Source organism: Hippoglossus hippoglossus, chromosome 13, assembly GCF_009819705.1.
Source record: "Hippoglossus hippoglossus isolate fHipHip1 chromosome 13, fHipHip1.pri, whole genome shotgun sequence".
Lineage (NCBI taxonomy): Eukaryota > Metazoa > Chordata > Actinopteri > Pleuronectiformes > Pleuronectidae > Hippoglossus > Hippoglossus hippoglossus.
The window spans coordinates 15,168,130-15,195,828 of record NC_047163.1 but is presented as its reverse complement, the minus strand read 5'-3'; the positions used below and the strand labels follow the sequence as shown (position 1 = coordinate 15,195,828).

The window sequence follows — 27,699 nt, the reverse complement described above, 5'->3', positions numbered from 1 at the left end:
GGTCACACCGCTGACATTTAACTGATGTGTCTCTGTATTTGTTCGAGTCGTGTCGCCTCCTCATCTCATCTCCTCTGCAGAGTTTACACTCACAGACACAGGCCCCGGGCTGGCCCTGCCCCCACTCACTCACTCACACACTGAGACACAGACAGAGAAGCAGAGATGAGGGCGAATAGGAGGTGAGTGAAGCAGTAAATGTCGAACAGTGGCGACAAAACGTGTGAATACAGGGTTTCCCGCGACGGACCACTAATACAAATTGATCAGCGCTGCTGCAGCAGAAGCAACGGTTGGTTTGAAGCGTGTCAGAGTCTCTACCTGAATGTGATCCCTCAACACTCCTGCTGACCTGCGATCACTTTACACTTTTACAATAAACACCGACACTAATCACACGTTATTAAGATCCGAACCGCACTGACGTTTACTTTGTGTTTGTTTGATTGACTTGAGAGTTTATGAGACACGCATTTAAACAATCCCCCAAAAAATCGAACCCACACATGAACAAAGTCCTAGGTATAACGCTGGAACACTAACCCAATACAATAGAAACTTAAAAGCTCATCTAAATTATAACCATCCCTTCCTGTTTGCTGAGCAGGTAACATATATCCTGAGCCAAATGTTTAATATTTATCAAGAGCAATTTTTTTTAACAGAGCCAGAGAGTCCATTTTATGTATTGTTTTGGTTGTCTGTGGTTTATTCTTTATTTATTTAGGATATTTTAAATATTAATATTTATTTTTAAATTGAATTCAAATGTCAGACTCAATATTCTTCAGAATTAAGTGATCATTATACCAGTGGCTTAAAATGGTTTCAAGATGATGATAATATCATATATTCAAATAATTTCTGGGACAAAGAATCATCCAACAAAATGTGTTATTGTGACAGGCCTACCTTAATATTTTTAATAATGCAGCAAGTTAGGGGTTTCCTTGTTCAGTTTACAGCTTTAGTTCTCTGAGAATTGATTTCATATCTAGGCAAAATTGGTATTGTACAGTGAAATATCCTGAACTGAATCGATATTTGAACAAATCAAACCCCAGCCCTAATTAAGAAATTACCGGTGTAAATGGGAACTGTCAAGAAATGGTACAATAGGTGTATTATTGCGGTGCCAAGGGGCACAGTGATACATTTTGGGTGCACCTAAAGGATGTGCTGGTGCACTTAAATGACAAGGTTAGAAAAGTAAGTCTGGAGCCCTGCAGGGGGTAGGGGAGCATCAGTAGACAATGATTCAAGCAGTGGTTACTATAGATCTTCAGGATGATGGTCTGAAAAAAAAGAGAGAATGGTGATAAACAAGTTTGTTAGGAAATGTCTTGGTAGATGCAGCAATAAATAAACCTCTGTCTAGATAAAGCCAGCAGGTGGCAAGATGTAGGGCAAAAGATAGAAAAAAACATGAACCTATGTGCTCACATTTAGAGTAACACTTATTTTGACCACGTTTGAGGACACTGCACATCCATAGTTCTTTTTTTTTCAGGACAGAGGATTTCCATTTCAGTCTAGTGATTAATTCATCCAGGTTCTGGTTCCATGTGCAAATATAGCAATGCCCTGTCTCCCCAGTTTGAATTTGGCTGAAACTTTGATATTGATCTTTGTTGTATTTTGGTCAGTTTTAGATTGGTTGACATGGATATGTATTTACCGTAGGACGTGTTGGGGATGAGAGCTCCACAGTCTGCGGGTTCAAGCAGGTGACATGGCTACGGTTGTCTGTAAATGTTCAAGAAGAGGTGCCAAACAGCATGACAACAGGTTAGCTTTCTATCTATAAGGTTGTCGGAGAGTGACTTAAAAGGGAAATAAATCGATGATTAAGTTGTAAATTTAGGCCACATGTCATGTTTTGAGGGGGAATATCAGCATCTGTCGGGCATCTTGTTAAGTTATAATTTAGTGTGGGTTTATGGTAAATGACAAAATACATAATCAGCACCACATTATCTACCACAGTATCAGGACTTTGAAAAGATTGTGTCTATTCTGAAGAAATTGCCTCTTTTGTGGAGGAGGAAATGTTTGGTCATCTGGGTGATTCTTGTTATTTACATCTACGTACTATTCAAGGGGTTTCGTAATTTCTCAAGAGGCAATGACATCAAGATTTTGGATCCAGATGGAGTGGAACGATTCTAATTACTGCTTATATCGTGTGTAGCTCGACCTCTAAATGACCTGCTGTTATGCAACTTGTTTTGACCAAACTTGGCTGCAGTAAGGGATAAACAGACCTTTCCACTACAATTCTGCCTCTGTGTCTTCTTCATGAGAAATCTTCTTCAACACTTATTTCCAAAAAAGTTTTTTTTTATTCCTTTACTTTTGTAAGATTGCAACTTTATTCTTGTAATTTTTACGACTTTATTCTTGTAATATTGCCACTTTATGCTCAAAATCTCAGATTTTTCTTTCTTCATTATGGCCCCTCCTACTACTAAGGACTTAAGTTAAGGTACGTTACATGTGTTTGCCTTCGACACAGTGCAGGCAAATCCTAACCACCAGGGGAATATGGCAGTTACATGGTTATTACTGGTGTTATCTGCCAGAACTAAAATGACGGATGCCGGTTCAACAGCAGCTGCATCCTTATGGGTTTAATGTTTGATGCATTCCACTTTAATAAAAGTGTCGTATCATTCACTACTTTAGATCTTGGTCTTGTTGACGTCAAGGTGAAATTTCTTACTTGGTTCCCTCCTCTGCAACACCCTCAGGGTCCAGTTTAACCTCCTCCTCCATCTTTTCCTCCGAAATCAGTTCCTGTTTCTGGTGTCGACGGAGGCATTTCAACACGACCATGGAGAGGATCAGCAGAGCCAATGCTCCGCCCACCGATGCCCCGATAGCTACTGCAATGGTGGAGTCCCTCGGCGGGGGAACTGAGGAGAGGAGAGGAGAGGGTTGTAGACAACGGATAAAGACGAGTGTTCCAGCGAGATGCTGAGGGACTTCAACCTCTTGATGGTCATTAATAAGTAAAAAGCTGACTCAGCACCAGTAGGTCCTTACACTTCAGGAAACACACACACACACTTATCCATGCACTCCAGAGCACAGATAGATGTTAACTTTCGCACGACTTTGCTTAATTTATGTCACATTTGAAACAAAAGTTGTTAAAACGTATACTTGCACAAAATGTGGCCATATATGTTTAATCATTTGTAGCATCTATTTGTGATGAACAGCAACAGTATAAATACCTATAGTAATGGTGAAAACCTCAAATTGAGGGTTTGAGCCATATTTTCACACAACTATGGGAATTATTCATGAGCCACAAAGGCTATTCCCTAACAGAGAGAAGCAAAATGGCCTGATTTAGATCCAGAATGGAAATAATAGGGGACTTTGTGTCCCAAAAATGTAGACCACTGAATGCTGTGACACAAAGACCCCTATTATTTCCATTCTGGATCTAAATCAGGCCATTTTGCTTCTCTCTGTTAGTAAGCCTTTGTGGCTTCTTTAGTGACTGTTTGCTCGTTTTTAATATGTGCCCGGGTTTTCCCTGCCTCCCATTGCGAATTTAGTGATCCCCATCACTTTCCCTTTCCTGTTCTGCTCCTGTCGTGTGCCCTTGTATTTTCTGTCCATGATCCAGAGTTTTGCTTACATTTGTGCTGGCGGCATTTTTGATACCAAAGTTTCTTTGTTTTTGCAAACCTTTAAACAGAAACTCGAAGCCTTCTTATTTGATTCCCTGCACTACAAGCCCTGTCTCCATTTTGGGTACAGCTAAAATGGAAAACTAATACAAAGTTTTTCTCAGTGGCACTCTCCCTCAAAACTGCACATCCAGATTTTGGTTTAGTGCTGAGTAGCGTGTGATGGCCCTGAGAGTGCATTTCCAAGGCAGCGTCTAGTATTTATAGAAAATAACAGAAGGTTGGGTTGCGTTGTTTTGGGTGGAGTTTGCTTGTTCACCCTGTGTCTTCTTCAGCTTCCTCCCACAGTCCAAAGACATGCAGATTGGGGTTAAGTTGATTGGAGACTCCAACTTGCCCGTAGTGTAAATGTTTGTTCTGTATCGCTGCTTTCAGCATGAACAGAACTCCAAACCTTTTCCTGAAATTATCCGGACTGGCTGTATGTGCGAGTCACTTGCTCCGGACATTTAGCGGAACTTTTCCTGCCAGTGCCTGAGCAAAATGTGCTGAATAACACATGGTGGACATTAAACTTGGAGACTACAAATATCTCAGGACGGAAAAGGGGAAAGATGCAAGTAGACAACACAGATAAAGACGTCACTTTGGAAAGACAACAAGTTCTTATGGTGATAAGGGCTGGCAGTGTCAATGTGCTGTAAACAAAAACGCAGTACGTGCCTCCTGCGTGTTCATCGCAGGTGCCACCTCTCGCCTGAATGTTCCGGAAACTTTCCTGTTGTTGTCAATGCATCTAATGTGGGCCATTTCCTGATTAGTTCTTCATATGTGAAAAGCAAACTCTTGAAAATCTCCGGCAAATTGGGACAAAACATTCTCCATAGTTCATGTCTGAAAACTCCTTCTGTCAGCCCTGTGATACACTAGTGACCAGTCCCCAGTACCCCACCTCTCGCCCAATGTCAGCTGGGATTGGCTCTAACCACACCTTTTTTACCCTTATAGGATAAATGGTAGAGATCATTAATGGATGGAGAAGGTATAGGGTCAGTATCTTACGTTCAGTGACAACATTAAGTTGTATGGGACCATATCCCGGGGTGCGGTCTGGGGAATTCATCACATAGCAGTTGTAAGTCCCCACATCCTCCACCTGGATATCTGACAGTTTGATGGACAGATCGTTCTTATCCAGGTTCCCAGCAAACATGACCCTCTCTCCGAACCGGTCTGTCCTCAGAGTCACCATTCCTTTCCTCTTATAGAAAATCATAAACTATGGACGGAGAAAGAGGCAGAGAGTTTTTAATTGGCTAAAAGATTTAGGACATAGGTGCCCGAAGTATTCTGCTTATTAAACATGTAAATACAAGCCACTTTACCATTTCCTTTGTGTCGTTGAGTGTTTCTTGGTAGGTCCAGTTCATGATAAACGTGTTCACATCCATCTTGTAGCAGGACGTGAACGTGCAGGGGATTTTGACTGTTGTTCCGTTCAGTGCATTTATGAAACTGGGCACGAGCACTTCCATGCTTGCACAACCTATAACGAAAAACAAAAACAACAATGGTAATAACACCAGTACCAACAACAGTGACATGCATGAGCGGTAAAACAAGGGGATTCAAACAAAATTTCATGTTAAATGCTTGCAGGCGGTGGTACAGTGGTTAGCACTGTCACAGCAAGAAGGTTTTTGGTTTGAATCCCAGTTAGGCTGGAGCCTTCCTTTGTGGAGTTTGCACGTTCTGCCTGTGTCTCCCTATTCCTTCCACAGTCCAAAGACATGCAGATTGGGGTTAGGGCTAATTGGTGAATTTAGGCGTGAATGTGAGTCTGGATGGTTGTTTGTCTCTATAAGTAGATCATGGATCATAGAATATCCATAGATATATCCATAGATCATGGATATAAATATAGATCATGGATCGATGTTTGCCAGGACTTAGATTTACTGTGAAATATTTGAAGCTGACTGAAATTATGCATATCAATAACAGATAAATAGGATGTATTAATATAATAGTTTAAGACATCTCATAAGGAACGTAAATCTAAATAATGAAAAAGGAAATTCATTCGCACAAGTTTCGGTACAAAGAAATATTTCATGTGAAAATGCAAAAAGGGCATTATTTTAGGGCTTTGTGTTTTCTGCTAAACTCCAAAACAACCTAAAGAGAAGAACTGAAGAGTGCAATTCCTCAGCAGTTTCAACTCGCCAATATGTAGTGAGGACGTGTTTCTCCAAGTAACTGCTGAGAGAGTGCTGTCTTTCAGGCTGAAAGCCATTTGATGTGACTTTTTCAAGTCGCAGCACAGCTTTAAATGTGGACCCACAAAGTGACTGGTAAGTCAAGCAACGTGCCTGCTATGTGGAGGAATTCCAGGAAAGTCTCCTGAGAAACACCAAATTGAAAGGGGTGTTTCACAGCATGTGTTTAATCCATATAAATCTACTGTATCAGCCTATATGTCATAGATGGATTTGCAGATTGCATTTTCCAAGCAATGCCTTAGTCTAGAGCAGAGGTCTTCAACAGGGGGTCCGCGGAGGTACTGCAGGGGGGTCGCGAAATTTTTGGTTGATTAGACAATTTTTTTTTTTTCCAAACAATCTTTTTTCCCAAAAATGTTTTTCCACACATTTAAATGTCTTTAAATACACATTAACATGAATCCAACATATTGTAGCGAACAGATAAATGGAGGCAGAAGATGTTATCTTTCAGTCAGCAATGCACACACTGCAGCTCCTATACCTTGCACATGTTTAAAATAAAAACATGAATATCTCTCCATAGCGCCATCAGTTTGGAGGTCCTTGGCCTGAAAAACGTTGAAGACCCCTGGTCTAGAGAACAAAAACACACCTTCACACAAGTTTACACAAAATGTCCCTATATCTTCTTGGATCTTAAAGCGAGGGCTGGTAATCCTTAAAAAACTAGCAAGAGCATGCTGCAACCAATACATCCCACCCCCTCCCATCAACCCTCTCTTCAAAGTTACGCATCCAAAATGCACGAACACTGCCTGCATACAGCATACGCCATGGTGTATTGATATTTTACACTCCTTCATTGTAAGGAGGTTTAAATCTTTGTCGGGAATAGTGACTCCGTATTTCCTTTGTTGTATTACTTATGGCATTTTGAAATCCTGTCTTAGAAACAGTCAATTAGAGGAGACTGACAGCAATCAAATTTAATATTATAGTTATCACTGATTTAAATGAAACATCGATGGGGGAGATGATAACTTTTGGAAACAACATTTGTTGGAATGAAATTTTGACAGTTGAATTAAGTGCATTTAGTTGGTGTCACTTGTGTAATGTGGGTATCCACATTTTAAAAGTATTTTTTTTCTTGATTGGAGGATTATGTTTAATTAATTTTGAGAAGTTATTACAATCTCTGCAGTTGACTGGGTTATCAGAAGGTTTGGCAGCATCGCATATTCCTCGAATTTGGAACATTGAAAGAGCAATGAAGCCCCTTTAGGAAGGATTCCAAAGGTCAAATGCACAAACCTGTGTATAATGTAACTTGAAATTAGATTAATATATTCTTCAGTTTCTTTAAGTTTGCTCCTCTTCTCTGAGCATTTTATGTCTCAGCATGGACTCACACTCCCCAGACAGAAGCTCTGCCTCTCTCGTTCTCTCTTGTGTGTGTGTGCGTGCGTGCGTGCGTGCGTGCGTGTTGGGACTCTGCACCATTCTCTCCTCTGCAGTCGGGTGTTTCTGGCTCCCTTCCCACTGCTGCTGCACCACTCCACAGGAATGCCTGCCTCTCTGCACCACACACACGCACATCCTCCACAAGGTGTGTATTGCATGCTAGCGGTGCTGTGTCAATGTCACCCACACAAACTGACCTACCTGCACACACAGCGTTAGCTGTGTGTCACATTCAAGCCCCGTCTGCCCCCCCCCCCCCCCCCCCCCACACACACACACACACACACACACACACACACACAAGCACAGCATATGTTACTATAAGTCATAGACAGATACAGGCTGGTGTTTCTGATGACTCAGCAGTCCTAGGGATGGATGCAGAGACAGAGGGAGACAACGACTTGCTAACAGATGAAATACTGCAGTGAGGCAGCCTTGGGCCACTCCTCCCTCTCTCTGCCCCTCCCTCTTTTCCTCTCCCATCTCTGGCCACCTCTCACGCCTCCTTCGTAGCACCTCTTCGATCTGACCCTTCCACTACCCTCAAAATTACAGTTTCCGTTCCTCCCCAACAACACTCTCCAGCGTTTCTCTCTTCTACGCCCTCTCATTACCCTCCATTGTTCCCTCCTCTCACAAGGTCAATGCAGGAATAAAGTAGGTCTGTTACATAATTTCTCTCTGCTCCCTCCATTCCTCTTTTCCAACTCTGCATGGTCCCCGTTTCATTACATTTCAAGTACGATTCACATCAGAAGTGTATATTGCAGTAAAAATATCTGTTTTCATTTTTGTGGAAATGGTGTAAAGAGGATGAAGCCTTTCTGCCTGGAATCAGTGATTGGTAAAAGAAGCCACTTGTTAAATCTTTGAGGTGTAAGAAAGTAGAAAGAAAGAACGTGCAGCTTATATTTTGACAAGAATGGAAATTAAAAAACTAAACAAAACATACAATGTTGTAGCTTGTATTTAAACTTGAATTGCCGCCCATGGTTCTAAGCCTTTTAAATTTTTTTACATCCACCTGTCATATCTATATATAAAGTGAAGACTTTTGTAGGAATTTTGTACAAGGCCTTTTATCAGAATCACCTCCGCCAAGTATATTGTGTTTTCATCTGCATTTGTTTGATATTCAGCAGGATTGCACAAAATCTACAGAACAGATTAAATCAAAACTCAGTGGAAGGAAGGTATGGGTAAGGAAAGACTTCCATTAAATTTGGAATTTGAGACAGGACGTTTTTTTTTTGATTTGTCAGGGACTAATTCATGGGTGTTGATGAAGAAAATCAGGCATGTTTAGGGTTCTGATATTAATGAGTTTGGGTAATTTGGTGTAGATCCAAATCAAAATCCAGATGTGGTGAATGTAAGTGTGGTTTCCAGGGGGGACTGTTTGACCATGGTGGAGGTATGCGTCCTTTGAATGCCCTTCCAGTCAGCATATGAATTCAGTCACCTTGACCTTTGACCACTAAAAGCTGATCAGTTCATCTTTTAGTCCGAGTGAATGTTAGCGCCAAATTCAAAGAAATCCCTTCATGTAAGGCACCATAACACATTATTTATAGGGTATCCTTTCTACGAAGGATGTTTCCAAATTCTTCGATTGTCCAGGGAAGCTTCTCTTCATACCACGGTAACATTTCCCCAGTGTAAGCTACCCCACTGACACGTCCAAATCCAGTGAGACATCTGTGGGTTTGCTTGCACGAAGCTTCTGAGAGTGAGAATCCCCTGAAGGCTGACTCGACAAAAGCACGGACGCCATCTTGTGACGGTCTCTTCTAAAAGTGATTTAAAGCTGCATTAAGGGCACAAAGGGATGCAGCTTAGTATTTAGAGGATGTTTCAAAACAGACTAAGCAGTAAAATCCCTAATAGTAGGAGCACTTGCTTGTTCTGGTGCTGAAGGTGTTTTTCTCTGGTTTATACGGTATAACAGGATGCAGCAGGTTCATCCACAGGGAGGGTACTGACGAAACTGTACAGCATCATTCTATGTCTGTGATCAGCTAAAGTCAGTGGCTGCTTCTCTCCCCTGACCTTCACCTCCTTTAGTGCATGCCTCTACGGTATAACCCACATTAACAAGGAGCACTTGTAAATTACATATATGTCCCCAGGGCGATCTTAGCTTAATGATAATTGCGCCACGAGGAGTTAAGACTGTAACAGCAGATATGATCTCAGATTGCTTCTAAAATGTTTCTATTTCAGTAATCAGATCAATATCTCGATGCATACTCTATTTTTTTTATATAGCATGTCTTGCGGTAGTAGTTGATCTACAGGTATCTTAGGAATGTTGCATGTAGTGGTCAGGGTCTGCAGAGGAAGAGTTGATTGCGATTGTGTAGGGTTTAGCTCTAGTGCCCCCTGTCATCTCTGTTATCTTGAAATAGTCTTTGGCTGCGATATAAACCTTAGTTAAAATATCTTGTCCCTTAAATGGAAAATAATATTGTGTTACACAATTAAAAGTCTATTTCCTGTCAAAGAAAAGGCACTGCTGGGATTTGAACCCAGGATCTCCTGTTTACTAGACAGGCGCTTTACCAACTAAGCCACAGCACCGACGGAAGAAGATCATTTTACAGACAAATGTCCGAGCTGGCCAGAGTCTGCCGATAGGGTAGGGATGGGGAGATAAACTATCGCGGCCCCAATAACTACTTTATACCAAATTAAACCTGTATCATTGTGATAAGAACTACCTGAAATAACAGGAATCGTCTTTGTAATTTTGGGTCCATGTTCGATCCACTAACATGGAGGAGGCGGATCACGACCTTTACATGAGCCAGCTGAAAGACAATGAAAAGGCACTGCTGGGATTTGAACCCAGGATCTCCTGTTTACTAGACAGGCGCTTTACCAACTAAGCCACAGCACCCCTAGCAGAAGATCCATTTACAGACTGAGACAGATATCCGAGCTGGCCAGAGTCTGCCACAGGTTGTAGTGGATATTCTGTTGGTGCAATTCTGAATTTTGTTTCCTTAATTAGTGCCCCCTGCTTTGGAGACATCCACCCTGCATGAGGTCTGTCAGAGATTCATTCTGCAGTTGCAGGTATCATGTAGGATGTTCAAAATGTTTGTGACACAACTGAGATAAGGGAAAAGATAGTTATAGAAAAAGATAATGAGCCTGCAGCATCGCATTTTGCTGCTATAAAGTAAGTGTAAAGTGAACACCACTACTTCACAGTAGCACAGACAGAGAGGCATCATCCAGTATCATGACCTTATTTCACTGCAGCCATAATAACTGCACAGGCTGAAACTCCTTTTAAAATCTCACTGATGATCAATATTGAAAATACCAAACCAAAAGGGGAATATTGACCAGACTGAGTAAGAGTTGAAAGGTTCTTTCCGCTCCTTGTCCTTATCACCCCTACGGCCTTCCACTCTCATGCATTATTGACAGATGTATTTACTTATAATAGAGTCACAAAGTCTGACTGCTTTAAGATACAGTGCATTGTAAACATTCAAGCACTTAAAGGCTTTGAGTGGTGACAATAGCAGATGCACAAATAAACACAGATGGACTTGAAGGTAAACTACAGCCTCTGGTTTTGGATGGGGGGCGGTGTTAAACTTCTTCAGCAGAGTAAACGCTGAGGTGTCGAGCAGTTCAGTTTCAGTTGATCGTAAGAGAAACCCTGGTTCTATTAACATCTAAAAATAAAGAAACATCAGTTGCTCTCCTACATTTCTGTAATTTGCCAGATATCTGGACTGATTAAGTTTTGAACACATCAGAAAAATTACTTTAGATTAGTTGTGTGCTTGAAAAGTTTATTGTCAGGTAGTATTAATAGTTTTGTGATATCTGAAAATGAAAAAGACATTAATTGAACTAATGTTACCTTTTCAGGTCTCACAATAGAAAATCACAATTGTTTTTGTTTGTGTACTTAGCATATAGCATTTCTTGTAATACCAGTTGATCTACGGTCAGAGAGGCTGTCTTAACAATGTTACCTTACTTATATGAACGTCAAATTTTGGGCTCGGATCAATATTTTCAAGATAAAATTTCACTTGTGATTGACATGTTGTAATTCAATGATAATGAGAAAAAATATTTTGAGATCATAGACTGTATAAAGCTGGACAACACGTCTCCACTTCTCCCCACTATCCAGAAATAAACCCAAAATATCGTTGACATTATGTACATTTGGAGCGAGAATGACAGTAGCGATAGGGAGATAAACTATCGCGGCCCCAATAACTAATTTATACCAAATTAAACCTGTATCATTGTGATAAGAACTACCTGAAATAACATGAATCGTCTTTGTAATTTTTGGTCAATGGTCCATCCACTACCCTGGAGGAGGCGGTTTACGACCTATACATGAGTCAGCTGGAAGACAATGAAAAGGCACTGCTGGGATTTGAACCCAGGATCTCCTGTTTACTAGACAGGCGCTTTACCAACTAAGCCACAGCACCGACAACTGCCATTCATTTTAAAAGAAATATGTTCGAGCTATCTAATTTGTTTCCTAATAAAAACACAAACATAATTACAATTACATTATAACATTTTGACTGACCTGTGGTATTTTGGTGCTTCTGTACAAAGGTATAAGACAATGTACATTGACCTGTTCGAAGTCCATGCCACTGAATTTACAGTACATGCCTCCTCCTGTTTGTGTGCTGCTGCCCTCTAGTGCCTCTCTGTGGTAACTGCAGCTGTGCGGTTGAGTACACACCAATTGGCAGAAGGAATATTGCTGGGAAACTGCATGAGAAATTAAAATCTGTACGATTACTACACTGCTGGACCCCCCTCAACCTAGAATAGAACTGGTGTTCTTCTGAATGACCAAGCAACAGGCTCCCCAGCAACAGTATCTGTTTTCAGTTGGCATAATGCAACGGGTGGCGACACCATCTAAAAATACTGGGTGAACATTGTTGTACTGAAATTGACAAAGACAAACTTCAACTCCATTTCCTCCAACTCCATTAGGTTGGATGGTGTCAAACCGGTCAAAGTATTTCTTCACAGTCTCACTGCACTCAACATTTAGTCTCACTTCAAGGAACAGGTTTAAAGTGACAATGAAATTGGATGAAAATTTGATTTTAAAAACCGGCCTCAGCAATTTCCTTTTTGTGTAAATTGCATGAAAAACATCAATTACATAAAAATTCAGACTTTGGAATGATCCCACCCCTCTGTCTCTACTCTTCTCTCCCAGACTAATGAACTATTGGCTCAGCCACTGAATGATCTCTCCCTGCATGACGACTGTGCTTGACGCCATGTGTCCTGCTCAGGTTAATAACCCTCGCCACAGCTTGGGCATGAGACGCAGTGAAGAGGCACAAGACCAGTAAGTTGAAATAAAGAGGTGTTAATCATTCTCTGCAAAAGACACGAGGACGTAATAACTTCCCTTATTAAAGATGTCATATTAGCTGAGTGTTAAGATAAAATAAGGTAAGATAACATAATATAAGGTAAGATAAGATAAGATAATCCTTTATTTTTCCCACTACTCTCAATAAAGGTAATAAATAAGTACAAGGGCACAATATAAACACAAGGAACTATAAGAAATTTTAATATGTACAATGTAACAGTATTGCACATATATGATATTGAAAGAATGAATATTGCAGAGTTAAATTACTTGAAAGCCGGAGTGAGATACAGTATAGAAGGTGCACGTAGTCTCCTGGGCGCGGAGCTGATTGTACACTTTATAGTGCACTTTTGAAACTATTTGGAGGTGACTTCACAGGATAATTTAAGTTTCCAGCTACAGCAGGAAGTTGTGTTTCACAAGCTAGTGATGGAGAGCACCGACTTTACCTTAAGGCACATTTGATCATTCTGAATTTGTAGAGGGATGCTGTGGGTTTGATCACATGTGGGTCACACAGTGTGGGAGCCTGTTTTTCATATGTTAAAGGGGACATAGCATGCAAATTCCACTTTGTTAGTGCTTCTACAGGTTAATGTGGGTATCTGGCATGTCTACCAACCCAAAAACTCTGGGGGAAAAACACTCGGGCGTTTTGTTATAGTTCCTCTAAGTCAGAAACGTCATGCTTGAGCGACTCGATTGAGCTTCCTGGGTTTTGTGTCGTAACAAGGTACTGGAAGTCTCCCTACATGGTCTTGGCCCACCCCCCCGTCCGTGGTTTCTGAAGAGTGAAAATGAGGCTAGTAGTAGGCGTTCACCCGGCGCCATCTTGCCGGTGCTGACTCCTCCTAGTTCCTGGCTAACCAATAAATGGGCAAAGAGGAGGAGCGCGAGTGAAGACTGACAGCTGAGCCACGCCCGCAGAGTTCAACGTTACCTGGTTAGCTCAGGCTAAGGAGCTAGGCTACATGCTATCCGCGGCTGTTAACCGGCTAGCGGCTAGTGTTGTTGCTTCAGGATGGTCGCGATCTGTACAACGAACTCACTCGAGGTAAGTAACCTTGAAACTATACAACAACAAAACCTATTGCTTTATCTATTATCATAATCATATGCTTACATGCCTCAAGTGGTTTTTAATATTTAATTGTTATAAAAGTTACCGTTTATTTAACACGTGTAATGAACAGATTGAAGCAAATTAACTACACTACTACAGAGTTGTGTGTTTGGTTGTGACTTGATTTTAATTTTAGTAAGTTAATATCAATACGCTACATGTGTAAGTTGCATGTGATAGTAACTATATGTTTCACAAATGTTCTGATACAGGCTGGTATAACCACCATTACTATTGCCACCTTGTTTATTTAGCCTGTTATGGAATTTACAGTGAATTAGACAGTTTAGATATGATTATAATCTCCACACACCACTGTTGTAAACAGTTCTCATATTTATTATATAATTATGTTTTCACACTGAGAGAAGTGGAGAGACACCATGTTGCAGCAGCAACATGGTGGAGATCGGCAGCTTCAGGCTGGTCAACATGAGGACGACCTGCACCAGCTTCATCTGCACAACACTTCATGTTTTCCTCCCTTAGCTAAAGATGGCCTACAACTGTTTAGAGTCATTGCTAAGTGTCATGGATAATAGAGTTAATTTCTATAGTCATTATGGTTGGTTGGTTGGTTAAAAAAATGAACACTTATCAGAACAATGTTTATCTTTTACTTTCTGATTTGATACACTTTAGATAAAAACCCAGTGTTTTATTTTTCTTCTTTGCCATAAGAGACAGAAGACGGTCAGCACAGCTGTGTCCTTCAGGCTCGTCCGTCCCTAATAAAATGACAGGAAACATAAAAGTATGGCATTATTGTAGAGGAAGTGTTACTTATGAACAAAGTTTGTATCCTTATTTTCTGTGGATATTCAACTATGTATTTGAATATGGTTTTGGATTAAAAAGTGCACTACCAAGACAATGAATGTACAGTATGGAGTTCTTCCACATTAATAGTATTGCATTTATAATTTAATGTATTATGTGCAATACTTTGCTTTGATTGTTTGTAAATTATGAAAACAGGTCTGTACCTGGAGTCAGTGTTGAAGTGATGACCCTCAGTGTTCAGTCTGGTTGGAGTCCAGTTGTGTCTCATGTTGGACATCCACAGCAACACATCAACATCAATACTCTGAATAAAGAGCTTTAGGAGACGTAATGCTACTTTAAACAGCTGCTCTTAAAATGCAGATGTGACTTTAAATACTCACGTTTCAGTTGATCACAGTAAATCTGTTTCTGCAGAATAATAATCTGTGTAACGTAGTCAAGTCAAATGGGTTGGCGAGTGAAACAACTTTATATTATTATTCTCTAAACACACAGAGTCTCCTGTCTCAGTTTAAAAGATTCATAACGCTTCTCTCTGCTGTGTGGACCGGTTCATGTCGGTTCAATAACTCCCGTACGGTCCCGTTAGCATCGCCATTACTGCTGGTATCTTGCCTGCAGGCTAGCGGAGCTAAACTAACAAGGCAGGTACAGAGACACCGATACCTGCTCATCACTACTAACACATACAGTACATAAAATAAACTTTACTTACCACAGAAACGGGAGCGCAGACGTCTTTAACTTCTCCGTCCGGGGAACAAGCCGAACATCAAACCGTATTATTCATCCGATATGTGAGTGAAACCTCTCCACAGACTCAGGTCCTGCTCGGTGACGGGGGTTAGCCTGTTAGCCTGTTAGCTCAGGTGAAGCCGAGCAGGCAACAGGCTAGGAGCTGGACTCGCGAGCTAACGGTGACGTCACCTGTCCATCAAGTGATAATTATTCATAATATCAAACCTCTATATAATTTAAACGAGTGAGTTAGAAACAAATTCACCCCCCTTAGAGTTGTCATGAAGGAAGAACGTGATTGAGACTAAAACCGTTTTTTGAACCAGGCTGTAAACAGGTTTAATTCTGCTCTAAACTCGGGCTTTTTAACATGGGAGTCAATGGGAATTGACCCCTTCTTGGAGCCAGCCTCAAGTGGCCACCCAGTGAACTGCAGCTTTGTGTACTTCCGTATTGGCCTCATCGCTCATGAACCCATCTGGGCCAGGTCATCTCACTTACGTCTTGCATTGATGTGCTAATATTGCCCATGAACACAGATGCGGGTTTGTGACAAGGCCTGTAAATATGAGTCTCTCCCTGTTAGCACCTTATCACAGGGCCTGTTTCTACACATCACTCACACTGAGTCACAGATCCTTACTGGACCTGCTGTACACGGACTAATAAGCCAATGTTTATTTTTTTCACATAGAGCATCATCATAATCCTGTTTGAAGGCTGTGATACAACAGGCCACTGGTGTTGCTGTCAGAGGCTAAACACAGGTGGCTGTGTATGGGAGGAAAAATAACAAGTCCAGTAACACAACGGATCACAAATCACGTTGGCATAATGACTTTGAATCAAGGGGGGGGGGGGGGGGGTGCTGAAACAATTAACCGACATCATCTCACACCCATTATCACCCCCCCCCCCCCTCTCTGACACACATTCACATCCACTCTCTCTCAGAGAAGGGCCCAGAGTGTGTGTGTGATGTGTTGTGTGTGTGAGGGATCTCATCCTATCCAACTGTTGATCCGTGCATCAATGTGTGTAACCGGGCATCGATCGGTGTGACTGGTGTTGCGCTTCTTACCGGAGAGCGAGACGAGCAGCAGCACAGCGCTGAGCAGCGGAGCGGCGGAGCTCCTCTCCTGCGCCGGGGAAGACATCTTACCTCCGCCTGGGTTCAGTCAAAACACGGCTTTAGAATGATCTGTAGAGAAAACAAGAGGGCGGAGGCAAAGAGCAGCGACTGTGCTCCAGATGTGCGCGTTAGAAACGCTTTGAAACAAGGCAGTGTTTTTGTTTTAGAGGCAGAACATGGCTGGCAGTGTCTTCAGCCGTCTGGAGGTTGATCTCATGGTTGTCAGTGTGGTGATGGATGAGGAGGGAGGGCAGGACAGTCAGCACTAAAAGAAAAGAAAGGTATATATATATATATATATATATGTGTGTGTGTGTATATAATTTCCAATGGCAGTTTATATATATACACATATATAATATTCATATTGTATTCAATATTTATAAGTTTATTTCATTCATCGACCAAACAAATTTGTTTACACCAACTCTCAAATCTTGAATGAAAATGAGCAGAGAGAAGAATTTTATTATATAATCTGCCAATCTTTAATAAGACATTAATTAACAAAGCAAAAATATATATACATTCCAGTTGTGACTAAACATTTGTGAAGATTAAAAAAAAATATCAACACTTAAGAATAAAAAGAAGGAGGCTAGTAATAAAGCTGATGACAAATAATAATAATACAGATCTAATATTAATCGTGAATTAATTTTAATTGTTGACATGATAAAGTCGAAATATTTGAGCAAAACCTCTTCAAAGATCTAATACTGATTACCACACTGTGTTTATGTACTACTGAGAAGAAATTCCTTTCACCAATCCATCAAAAGAGGAAGTCATTTATACTAGCACCATCTTATTTTATTTCAAGGTTCTTTACATTTCAACTTCATTCTAAATGTAATGAAAAGAATCTCTGAGTTTGTTTGACTTTTTTCTTGGTATTTTGACCTGCAAAATGAAAAAAAATCTTCTTCTCATTTTGTTTCTTAAGCCGACCCTTCTACTCTACCGTAGCCAGTAATATCTGCACTAAACTAAAATCTGCCAATATATTCCCATGGTTGAATTATTAGTTTAGATATTTGTAGCATAGCCATCATCAAAGTCCCCAAAACAACTAGGAAAGATTTTGGAAATATGTGTTACACAACCCACAAATATCAACCAGTCACTAAATGAGTGGGGGAAACACCAAATGGGCATACATATTCCTATAATAGAATATCACTACTGGAGAGGAGACCCTGCAGAGAAGAACCAGGCTGCCGTGCAGACAAACAAAAAATTAAACAGAGACACCCCCTCCTTCTATGCATTCTTCCATCACCCTTCCTGGGTGGGAGTGAGGAGGAGAGGATACTGGGAAATGAAAGAGGCAAGCAGGTATGGTCTCTCCATCCCTCCTCTGCAAAGAGGAGATGCCAACAATGGTGTAGTATAAACACAGAGCTGATGAGATGGGGTACAGGGTGACGGGGTACCGGATGGGACCAGAGGAGAAGACTCGATATTCCTTTGGACTGAACATTTCTGCTTCCAGAATAAGGGGATGACGTCAGGAAATGAAAGAACATGCCAAGACAGGAAGAGAGGGAAAGTCACAATGAGGCAAGAGGGAGTTAGGAGAGTGGTTTGAAGACATTAAGCTTTTCGGAGAGAAGAGGAGGAAGAGGAGGAGACTGGGCTGGTTTGTGTGAATGTGGTTAGCATAACGATGCTGCTATCCACATAGAAAGAGGGTTTTCAGATTTACTAAAACAGCAGTGGCAGGCCTGTAGCAGGGCTATGGGTCATTCAGTGACTTACACCTTAAACATGCATTCAGTACATTCATATGGATGGATAGATAGATAGAAAGATGGATAGATAGATAGATAGATAGATAGATAGATAGATAGATAGATAGATAGATAGATAGATAGAGCTTCTCTTTCCAGCTGTGTGGCCACATCATGGATTAGGATCTGTGGATCGCGTATCAGAGATCGTAATGGTCGATCCAGTATGACGGATTCTGTATCGTGCTGGCTGATCGTGATAATAAAGGCGGATCCTTTATCGTGTTGGCATCTGACAATGGTGGTGGACCACGGCCGAGGTGGCAGCTGATGATGGATCCTAATGGCGGCAGTGGACAATGACTGTGGACTATAGTGGCATCCGATCTTGATGGTGGATCATGATCTTGCTGGCTGCTGACCATAGACTATGATTGCAGCAGGACTGCTTGATACATAGTATTTCTCCTCAGATACTTGACCATTACTGACAATAATCCACCAATTCACTGACCTTCAGTTATGCTTCAAAATGTTTACCCTTATCAATGCTGCTAAAACCTTTATCTTGATGATGTTCTCCTTTACACTTGACATCTATTGCACTTCTGTCCGTCCTGGGAGAGGGATCCCTCACATGTGGCTCTCTCTGAGGTTTCTACGTACTTTTTACCCTGTTAAAAGTTTTTTTTAGCATTTTTTCCTTACTCTTGTTGAGGGTTAAGGGCAGAGGATGTCACACCATGTTAAAGCCCTATGAGACAAATTGTGATTTGTGAATATGGACTATACAAATAAAATTTGATTGATTGATTGATTGATATATATATATATATTTGGTGTTCTCTTTCCAATTTTGCAAAAGCTACAAGTCCTTTTTGTTTTCCCATTGTTCCTACACCCAGGCCATGTGTCATCAAGCAGTCGGTAACTGCTCTATGACGATGTCGCAAAATGCTTCAAAAACTTCTACAGGAATGTTATAATGCGATCAAGACGTATACATGTCTACATAATGTGACTTAGGTTGGAATACTACACAAGTCTTAATTACGTGTCTTATTCAGACTTTTTTTCTTAATCGAGCTAATATCGGAATATTGGTGTCCATGTAAACAAAGTCACATAGTCACAGTGAAAGTACAACATCCAGTGTCTGTATTTGCTTATTCAACGTTGTAGAAGACTGCGAGTTATAATGTTCTGTTTTTTCAGCCTCAGTATCCTGATCTGCCACTTGAGTGACGTCATGCCTTGGACCATTTTTATTTTGACATTATATTCACTGTGAAGTTGTTATGTGCTGAGATTCTTACAGTAATAATGGAAAGATCATCTCTATCCTCTCACATTACCTCAATGATCGTGCAGCTCGGGGGTAATGATCCATCAAGATGGGGAATCAGCTGCTAACAAGCTGTCACCAACACACAGCAGTATAATAGTGTGTGTGTGTGTGTGTGGGTGGGTGTGTGTGGGTGTGGGTGTGTGTGTGTGGGTGTGGGTGTTTCACTGGGTAGTTTGATCATTATCAGCAGCTGCCCTACTGATTCCCCCTCTGTGTGTTTAGAGTTCATGTCAAGCTGGTGGTCGAGCAGGCAGGTGTCTAAACAAAGAGATTGAAGTGAGCGTGGCAGGTATTACAGAGGGGCAGGTGATCCTACAAATGGACGGAGCAGGTGTTAGTAAATGAGGTCTATAGAGTAACAAACTTCCAATTTGGGAGAAAGAGAAGCATCCAGAGTGTTTCCCACTGAGGGGATCTGAAGATCTGGTGGCATGACCTGGTTCTTATATACTGCTTCAGGTTGTAGAGCTGCGGTTCAGTTGTGCAGGTGAGTTGGAGGGAAAACAAGAAATTAGAAATGCACGCACACAAACACAGACCAAACGTGGACAAACAACGCACAAGAGGGAAGGGAATGAAAGAGGGCAGGAAACACAAGGACATGGCAGTAGGGTGTAATCCAAACAGTGTGAAGGAGTTAGTGGCATCTAGTGGTGAGGGTGCATACTGCAACCCAAAGCCTCCACTTCCAATCATATATAGAGAACCTATGGGTTCTGAAGACCACCTATAGGTTACCAAGAGGTAAAACCTAAAAGCCCTTTTCTTCTCTTGCCAATTTTGTTTTGACTGCTCTGGGCTTCTGTAGAAACATGGCGGACTCCATGGAAGAGAATTTGCTCCTGATCTAGATTTTAGGCCTCATTCTATGGTAATGTGTGCAAACTTCACACATTATGGATCGTGATGGTGGTGGCAGCTGATCATGGATTATGATTACAACAAGATTGCTTAGATATACAATATGCCTACTCACGTATACCACCATTACTGGCAATAACTCTTCCAGTACTTTTAACTTTCCACTATGTTAAATACTGTTTCTTCTAATCAATGTTGTAAATGTTATTATTTTGCTGACATTCTCTGCTACATGTGACATCTATTGCACCTCAGGATCCCTCCCATGTGACTCTCTCTTAGGTTAATAGTTTTTTTTGGTAGTTTTAACTTATTCTTGTTCAGGGTTAAGGACAGAGGATGTCACATCTTGTCGAGCTATGAGAAAAATTGTGATTTGGGAATATGGGCTATACAAATAAAATTGATTGAATGATTGACGCAGAAAGACCCCAGATCTAAGTCAGGGACCTTCTTGCTGTGAGGTGACAATGCGAACCAGTGCACCCCAGAGTAGAAACAATAAACACTTTTTTACAAATGATACCGTGTCTACATTATCAGACCAATCTTGTTATTTTAGGTCTGAGTGAGTATAGAGTGCACATGTTGTAGGATATGGTGGAATGCTGGACTGCACTCTTTAGTAGAACTGTTTCTTTTATCCTGTTTGGCAGGACGCTCCCTCTCACACTCCAGGGTGCTGGATATCTCTCAGGACTGTGTCGGCCCCCCTGGCGCTGAATGTCACCTCTCAGTGTGGAGAGCCTTTCCCAGCCCTTGTTCTCTACAGCACCAACCTAACTGCTGAAAATGAAAATTGAGCCACTGACATTTGAAATCAAAACTTAACTGGCAATCATTAGAGCAAAGCAGATCGATATAATAACACAGGACTTGGTTCTCTTTTCTCTCCGTCTCCCCTGTCTTTCAGCAGAGAGAAGAGGGCTCCTCTGTTGCTAGGCAGCAGGGATATTGTACGAGAGTGCATCCCAGTGACTGTCACTGACTTTTATACAGACAATCAGAGGTAAGAGGTTTGTTAAGGTAACAGACTCACCATGGCTCAGATAGAGTGGTGATATAAACTGTGCAAAAGTAAGTACATTTCAAGTTTCACATATAAAAGCATTGCGAAAAAGCTAATTGTGGTTATTTGTCCTTACAGTGGTTTGAGTATTTCTTTCAAGGCTTATATAGAAAAAAACAAGATTTGGGTGAACTGTCTCTTTAAGGTAATTATCAGTGAGCCATGAGACCCTCCATACCATCTTAAACCTCTAATAATGACGTCACAGAATTCAATTTAAGGGCAGGTTAATGAAGAGCACGAGGTTAGAGGGGCATCTCCAGACCCTGTATGCTGTATAAGGTGAGTCAGTAATCAGATCAGCAGTTTATCCAAGCTAATCAACCACTGCCAATCAGGTAAGTCCACTGATCTGCAGTTTTATTCAAATGTTGAAGGACACAACCCTGTGTATTCTCTACTGCTACCTGAATCTAATATTTCATGACAGTCAACTTTTTAATTGACCTTTCAGTCGATCCTTGTCAATTCTTAAAATGTTGAAAAAAAGGGACCATTGGATGTTTGGGTGTTCACTTGTCAACAATGAAAAACACTACAAGGTATCAATAATGGAAGCCAGCTGCAACCTTCACTTTTCTGCTCCTGACGGCCTGCCTGGACATACAGGGCAGCACAGATAACATTTATATGGAATTATTGAACATTAACCTTCAACATTTATTGCCAGTACCCCATCATGTCTTTTTGAAATGTCACAAGCTGTACTACAAAGGTGTCACAAACCATGCCCACATGTATCACTGGTATTATCTACAGTTTCTGGGTTGTTTGAATGAAAATTAAAATGTGGAAATGACTTGTGTGGCCACCATCGCAACTGAACCAACCACAGACGGAGTGAAGAGTCCTTCAGCCAATACAGCACCTTATCTGGGACTAATTAAATGTATGAGCGATAAGTCCTGATACACTGTATCGCTGAATGTGAAACCCACCTCTCTGCACAGTAAATCATCTAGAATCCATTACTAGTTTAAACTCGAAGGGAAGTGATTTTATTGTGCTGAATTAAAACAATTGTTTGCTAAAATTGTGTATTGTTGTAAATTATTGCCACACACACACACACACACACACACACACACACACACACACACACACACACACACACACACACACACACACACACACACACACACACACACACACAAACAGAGATAACATAAAACCGCATGAAGGGAACAATAACTTGACTTCTCAATGGATCCAGAAGAGGGTGCTGTGACTCCACGGTGGACGCAGCAACACCATCATTTATTTCATTGTTACTCCTTCCTGAACAAACTCCAAGTTTTCCTCAGTGTAGGAGGCATCCGCATTATGTTTCAAAGCAAGAATAAAATGCTTTTGCAGGGTTGGCTATTTGAGCTGTCACAGATTTATTCCTAATGTACCTGTCCATCCTATTGTTCACAATAAGAAAGGAGAAAATGTAACTATTTCTCTAAAAACTATTAGTTATTATTGTCATTGTCATCACAATTATTTACTTTTTCACACATGGGCCCACATTTTTGCAAATATTTAAACAAACAAATGCCTAAAATGACTTGAGACACTATTACAGGGATATTCAAATATATGTGCTGAAAACAAACCCGTGACGGAGGCTGGTTAAAATACTGCTACAAGTGTATTTCAGTTAATTCTCCTCACGGTAACCAGCCCAACCTTTAGCCCTCTGACTGACAGCCTCACCTGCAGAAGCTGAGCTCAACACTCCTGATAAACATGCACCTCCTCTGCGGCTCCTCTCGCCTGCATATCTCTCTAACCAGCTCTCCACAGGAGAGGCACTGATATTGTGTGGCTAAGATACTATGATCATGTTCCAACAAATGAGTTTATTGTAATTGTACAGAGGCTTGGCAGACATCATGTATTTAAGCCTCCATTCTAAAAAGCAACAGCTTTAGATAAGGTGTGAAACACTGGTGGATTTTAACTAAGATATACACATCTTTTTTCTTCATAACTATGATCCCCATATGTGATGTCTTTTGGGGTAGTGATGGTGGAGTGGAGCTGGATTATTAAAGGTCCCGCTGATGCATCCATCCAACCAATCCCCTTTTTATCATCAAAAAGCTAAATGAAACCAATGTCGTCAGAAACATGAACATGTGAACGTACATCATGGTCATCAATGACAGAAAACATTTGGAAAAAACATATTTCACGTGTACTTTCCCTTTTCAGTTTGGTCCATGTCCCATCCACTAACATGGAGGAAGTGGGTTTCATGATTTACACTGCAGCCATCAGGAGAATGTTTTAGCTTCACTTCTGGGAGTCTTTCATGTCGTCCATCTTTATGTACAACCCTTGGATTTGTTTTGTTTGGGGTCTCTGGGGTTTCAGAGATGAGTACAATAGCGTATCAGTGCCATTAAACTTAAATTACATTACATATCATTTAGCTGACGCTTTTATCTTATAGCAACTTCTAATAACTATTAGGGCCGATTCAGGGTTCAGTATCTTGCCCAAGGACACTTCAGCATACAAATGGGAAAGACTGGTATCAATCTGCCGACCTTCTGGTTGGAGGACGACCGCTCTACCCCTCGGCCACAGCCACCGCAAACAAAGATTTGTTCCATTGAAAGGCATTACAAAGACTGTGAGCTAGGTCATTTCCATTCATTTACGACGTATTTTTCTCCCTCGCTCCCCATCCACCTAACTCGCTGCCATCAATCTGACTGACTGACAAGTGACTGGCCGAGGTTGGCAGATGTGCCAGTCTTAAAGGAAACCTCTTGACAAAAAAAGGAAAGTCTGTGACAGTTCTGATGCTCCCAACATCTTACATCACCAGGGCTTTCCACAATTGAGCAGCGAGCTCCAGTACAGAATCCCTGTGCGTTTTCGGTGGGGTAGCCCAACTGTAGGTCTGACCAGAAAAGGCCCACACTAACACAGAAAAGACATGTTTTTGTTTTGATTTTGTAATATATTTATTTATAGACAGCCACTGCAGGCCGTGCACAAACAGGATGTTATTTATTTCTAATAAAAATTGAACAAATCCATGAATATATCAATGAGGAAGGAATGACAACGAATCAAGTGGTTGGAAAGTTCGCTGATGAGCCTCCAGGTAAACTCAAACGTGCACTGACGCGCCACTGGGACACAGGCTCCACTAAGTTTGATAGAATATGTGACTGACAGCCCTGTTCTCCTGCCCCCCCCCCCCCCCCCCCCCCCGCGCTCTCATCATGTCTTCCACACTCGTCTTGTCCCTCGCTTCTGACACCACAGACTCTTTGATCACTCATGTTTGTACTGCACTGCACAGAGCTACTGAAGGCTACAGTGAGAGAAGAGGAAGAAAAGGAAGACGGAGGATGGAGAGAAAACATTCTGACTCTTTGCTTTTCTCTCTGAGGCTTCTCGCCTTGTGGGAGTGGTGCTGTTTGAGGGGGATTTGAGAACTTAACACTGGTGTGTGTGTGTGTGTGTGTGTGTGTGTGTGTGTGTGTGTGTGTGTGTGTGTGTGTGTGTGTGTGTGTGTGTGTGTGTGTGTGTGCAACAGTCCCTCTCTTGTTGACTTCTAAAAGTCCTCCAGTGGCCTGAGACATGATGCTGTGCCATGTCCTCAAATAACCAAAAGGATGTGAGGACAAAAACTCAAAGAAAAAGAAGAGCAACAGAGAGAGAGAAAAATAGAGGAATTAAATAATGAAAATTCAGTTGGGAGGGGGGAAAAAGTTACAAAAAGTACAAGAAGAAAGAATTCATTAGAGCCAGACAAAGTGTACAAGGGAGCGCCGGTGCAAGAGACAGATATAAAGACAAATGAGAACAGAGGTAAAGGGGATAAGACAGAGGTATAGAAATCATAAAAGTATAGATGTTCATTGGGATAACAAGGAGATGTGTTATTCATCTCTCAAGGTGACAAGAAGTACAGCTGCCACTCTCCGTTACAGAGGATACCACTAATTTATTGACTTTGTCTGTTCCTGAGTTCATGTCAGGGGTAACTGTAGAGCTGTGGCCCCTCCCTACCGGGGCAAGGCTTTGGAGGCCTTTAAACATGAAATAAAACATCACCACAGTGCAGTGACACAGCAAATACAGAGTGGTGGTGGGTGAGGGGCACGGACAGTATATTAAAATAGACGACCTGACGACTCCCCAAAAGAGAAGCCAAAGTGTCTCGTTCACCACCTGATGGCTTGCTGCAGTATAGTTAGTAAATCCTGCCTCTTCCATGCTCATGGATAGGATGTGGGCCAAAGTGAACAAAAATATATGTTGGACTGGGCTAGCTGTTAGATTTTTTGCTGCACACGTGAGTGTATTTGTGGAAAACATCGGACTCGGATTGGTTTTGCAAACAAAGAACAGAATGCCTGTTGAGTTCGGGTCAGGCTCACTAGCTTGGTCAGGTTTGGACAGAAAATTGCCGTCTGAGCCGCACTCTGGAGCTCGTGTGTCACTACTGCGTAGACTCTGGCTACAACTACACAAGATGGCAGCATTTGTATCCGAGATATTTCGGCTTCATTTCTGGATAGTCGGGACTTTATATACAGTCTACAGTGTGGGGCGACAATAGCTTTAGCTTTAGCACTGATCAGAGGGCGTATTTCAACCTCCTGGCAAGAAAACACATTTGTCAGCAGAGGAAACTCACACATAGCAACTTTAAATCAACGTCAAATCATTCTTATTCGCATTATTTTGATTTCAATGTTGTTTTGTTATATGCTTCATAGTCGCCGTGACCTCCCTGTGTCTCGTCAGCTTTATTTTAAGCGCTTTTCATCCTTGTGATCAGACCTGGGCCTGTCACACTACTTATAATTTATGTCGTCTATGTCTTTACAGTGAGCCCAGATGATCCTGGCTGTTTATTCATGTCAGGTCTTGTTATGTGCCGAGACGTCACTAGGCTTAAATGCATGTGACTTTCCGTCTGTGACAGATTAATAGAACTAAACCTTGTTAAACAAGCAGGATTTGCTGTGGCAACGAGGTAACTTGACAGGAAAGACAGACTTGCTCCATTAGGTATTAAGTTATTTGCATTTGGTGTTTGGTCACATTTGACTGTAAGGGTTTTAACTGGCTTAATAAAAGAATAAGGTGATACCTAAGAAGTGGGTGGGCTGCAGCTTCTGACATCTCAGGCAGACAGAGCTAAGCTAAGGTATCCTGCATTAAATTTAGATATTGATTTTGGGTCTTTTCACACCTGAAAATCAAGACCAAGATTCATGACTTTGTTAAATTGTTTATATTTGATCCAGGGAGTTTTGGTGTCAAATTTCAGAGTGGACTAAGGACTTTTGTATAATAAATGTACATCCTGACATCGTCCCATTTGTTGGCTAAATCTACCTATACTGGACACTGATTGGTTTGTAGACAGGCATGTGTCTGATGTCAGAATGTTATCAATTTGACTACTGTCATGTGCATGTGAGGGACAAACATCAGTGATACAAATTTTCTTATAAATTTCCTTATACATGCTAATGAATTCATTTTCAAACCTTATATCACAGTGCAAAGGGAAAATAAAAGTCTTTCCATTTGAATTGAGAAAACGAATGAACTGGTTTACTTCATTCATTTCGTTGCCATAGTGATATTGGTATTTTATCACTACCAGCAAAAAGTCCTCATCGATCAAACATTACATTGGCAGAGGTGAAGACTACAAACAATGATGTGAGGCGCTTCTGCTCTTTTTCTTCTTCTATATTTTCTCCTACTGTGTTATGCTGTCAACTTCGTGCAATTGGTCCAAAGGTCTGAACTATCCAAATATTGTTTTTCGCTCTGCAAACGAACCCAACCATGGTTCACTTGATCTGTGTTTGGGGATTGGTAAATATTCACCACACCATCTACAACATAAAACCATCCTCACATCAAAACACATCTGAGACTGAACGTGAAAGAATAAGTATTATCTCATGTGAAAACCCAGTAGCGTCTTTCACTACTCCTGTTTAAACTTCTATTATGCAGGTGCTTCTTTATTAAAAGTGTTGGTTCTCTTCTCATCTCTTCTCTTCTGCTGGGTAGAAAAGGGTATAGCTGCAGTTCTAATCAAATATGGAGGTCACCCTGTTTGCTCAATTCGTTTTAAATCCTGCAACAAAGTAGAGGGATGTAATCACTGCTCTCTCTTGCAGAGTCAGTAAAA

General features: G+C 41.2%; 1 protein-coding gene and 3 non-coding genes across 4 annotated transcripts; all 4 read right to left on the bottom strand.

Moving 5' to 3' along the window:
* Positions 1–1,273: 1,273 nt before the first annotated feature.
* scn2b (sodium channel, voltage-gated, type II, beta) lies at positions 1,274–16,720 on the bottom strand. The gene is made up of 6 exons (XM_034603964.1): positions 16,466–16,720; positions 5,030–5,190; positions 4,707–4,923; positions 2,723–2,915; positions 1,679–1,746; positions 1,274–1,295 (listed from the first exon to the last, which is right to left on the bottom strand). Exons 1-5 carry the CDS (start codon positions 16,539–16,541, stop codon positions 1,737–1,739), a joined length of 657 nt encoding a protein of 218 aa, XP_034459855.1. The 5' UTR covers positions 16,542–16,720; the 3' UTR covers positions 1,274–1,295; positions 1,679–1,736.
* Positions 9,844–9,916, bottom strand: trnat-agu. The gene has a single exon. It is a non-coding gene; the product is annotated as a tRNA-Thr (tRNA).
* Positions 10,163–10,235, bottom strand: trnat-agu. Its single transcript has one exon. It is a non-coding gene; the product is annotated as a tRNA-Thr (tRNA).
* On the bottom strand, positions 11,739–11,811 carry trnat-agu. Its single transcript has one exon. It is a non-coding gene; the product is annotated as a tRNA-Thr (tRNA).
* Positions 16,721–27,699: the final 10,979 nt, after the last annotated feature.

Coding starts and splice junctions, on each gene's coding strand:
- scn2b (XM_034603964.1), bottom strand. CDS start 16,541: ATGTCTTCCCCGGCGCAGGAGAGGAGCTCCGCCGCTCCGCTGCTCAGC. Junction 5,191..16,465: donor GCTGCTCGTCTCGCTCTCCG/GTAAGAAGCGCA, acceptor TTTTCGTTATAG/GTTGTGCAAGCATGGAAGTG. Junction 2,916..4,706: donor ACTTAATGTTGTCACTGAAC/GTAAGATACTGA, acceptor TCCTCTCCTCAG/TTCCCCCGCCGAGGGACTCC.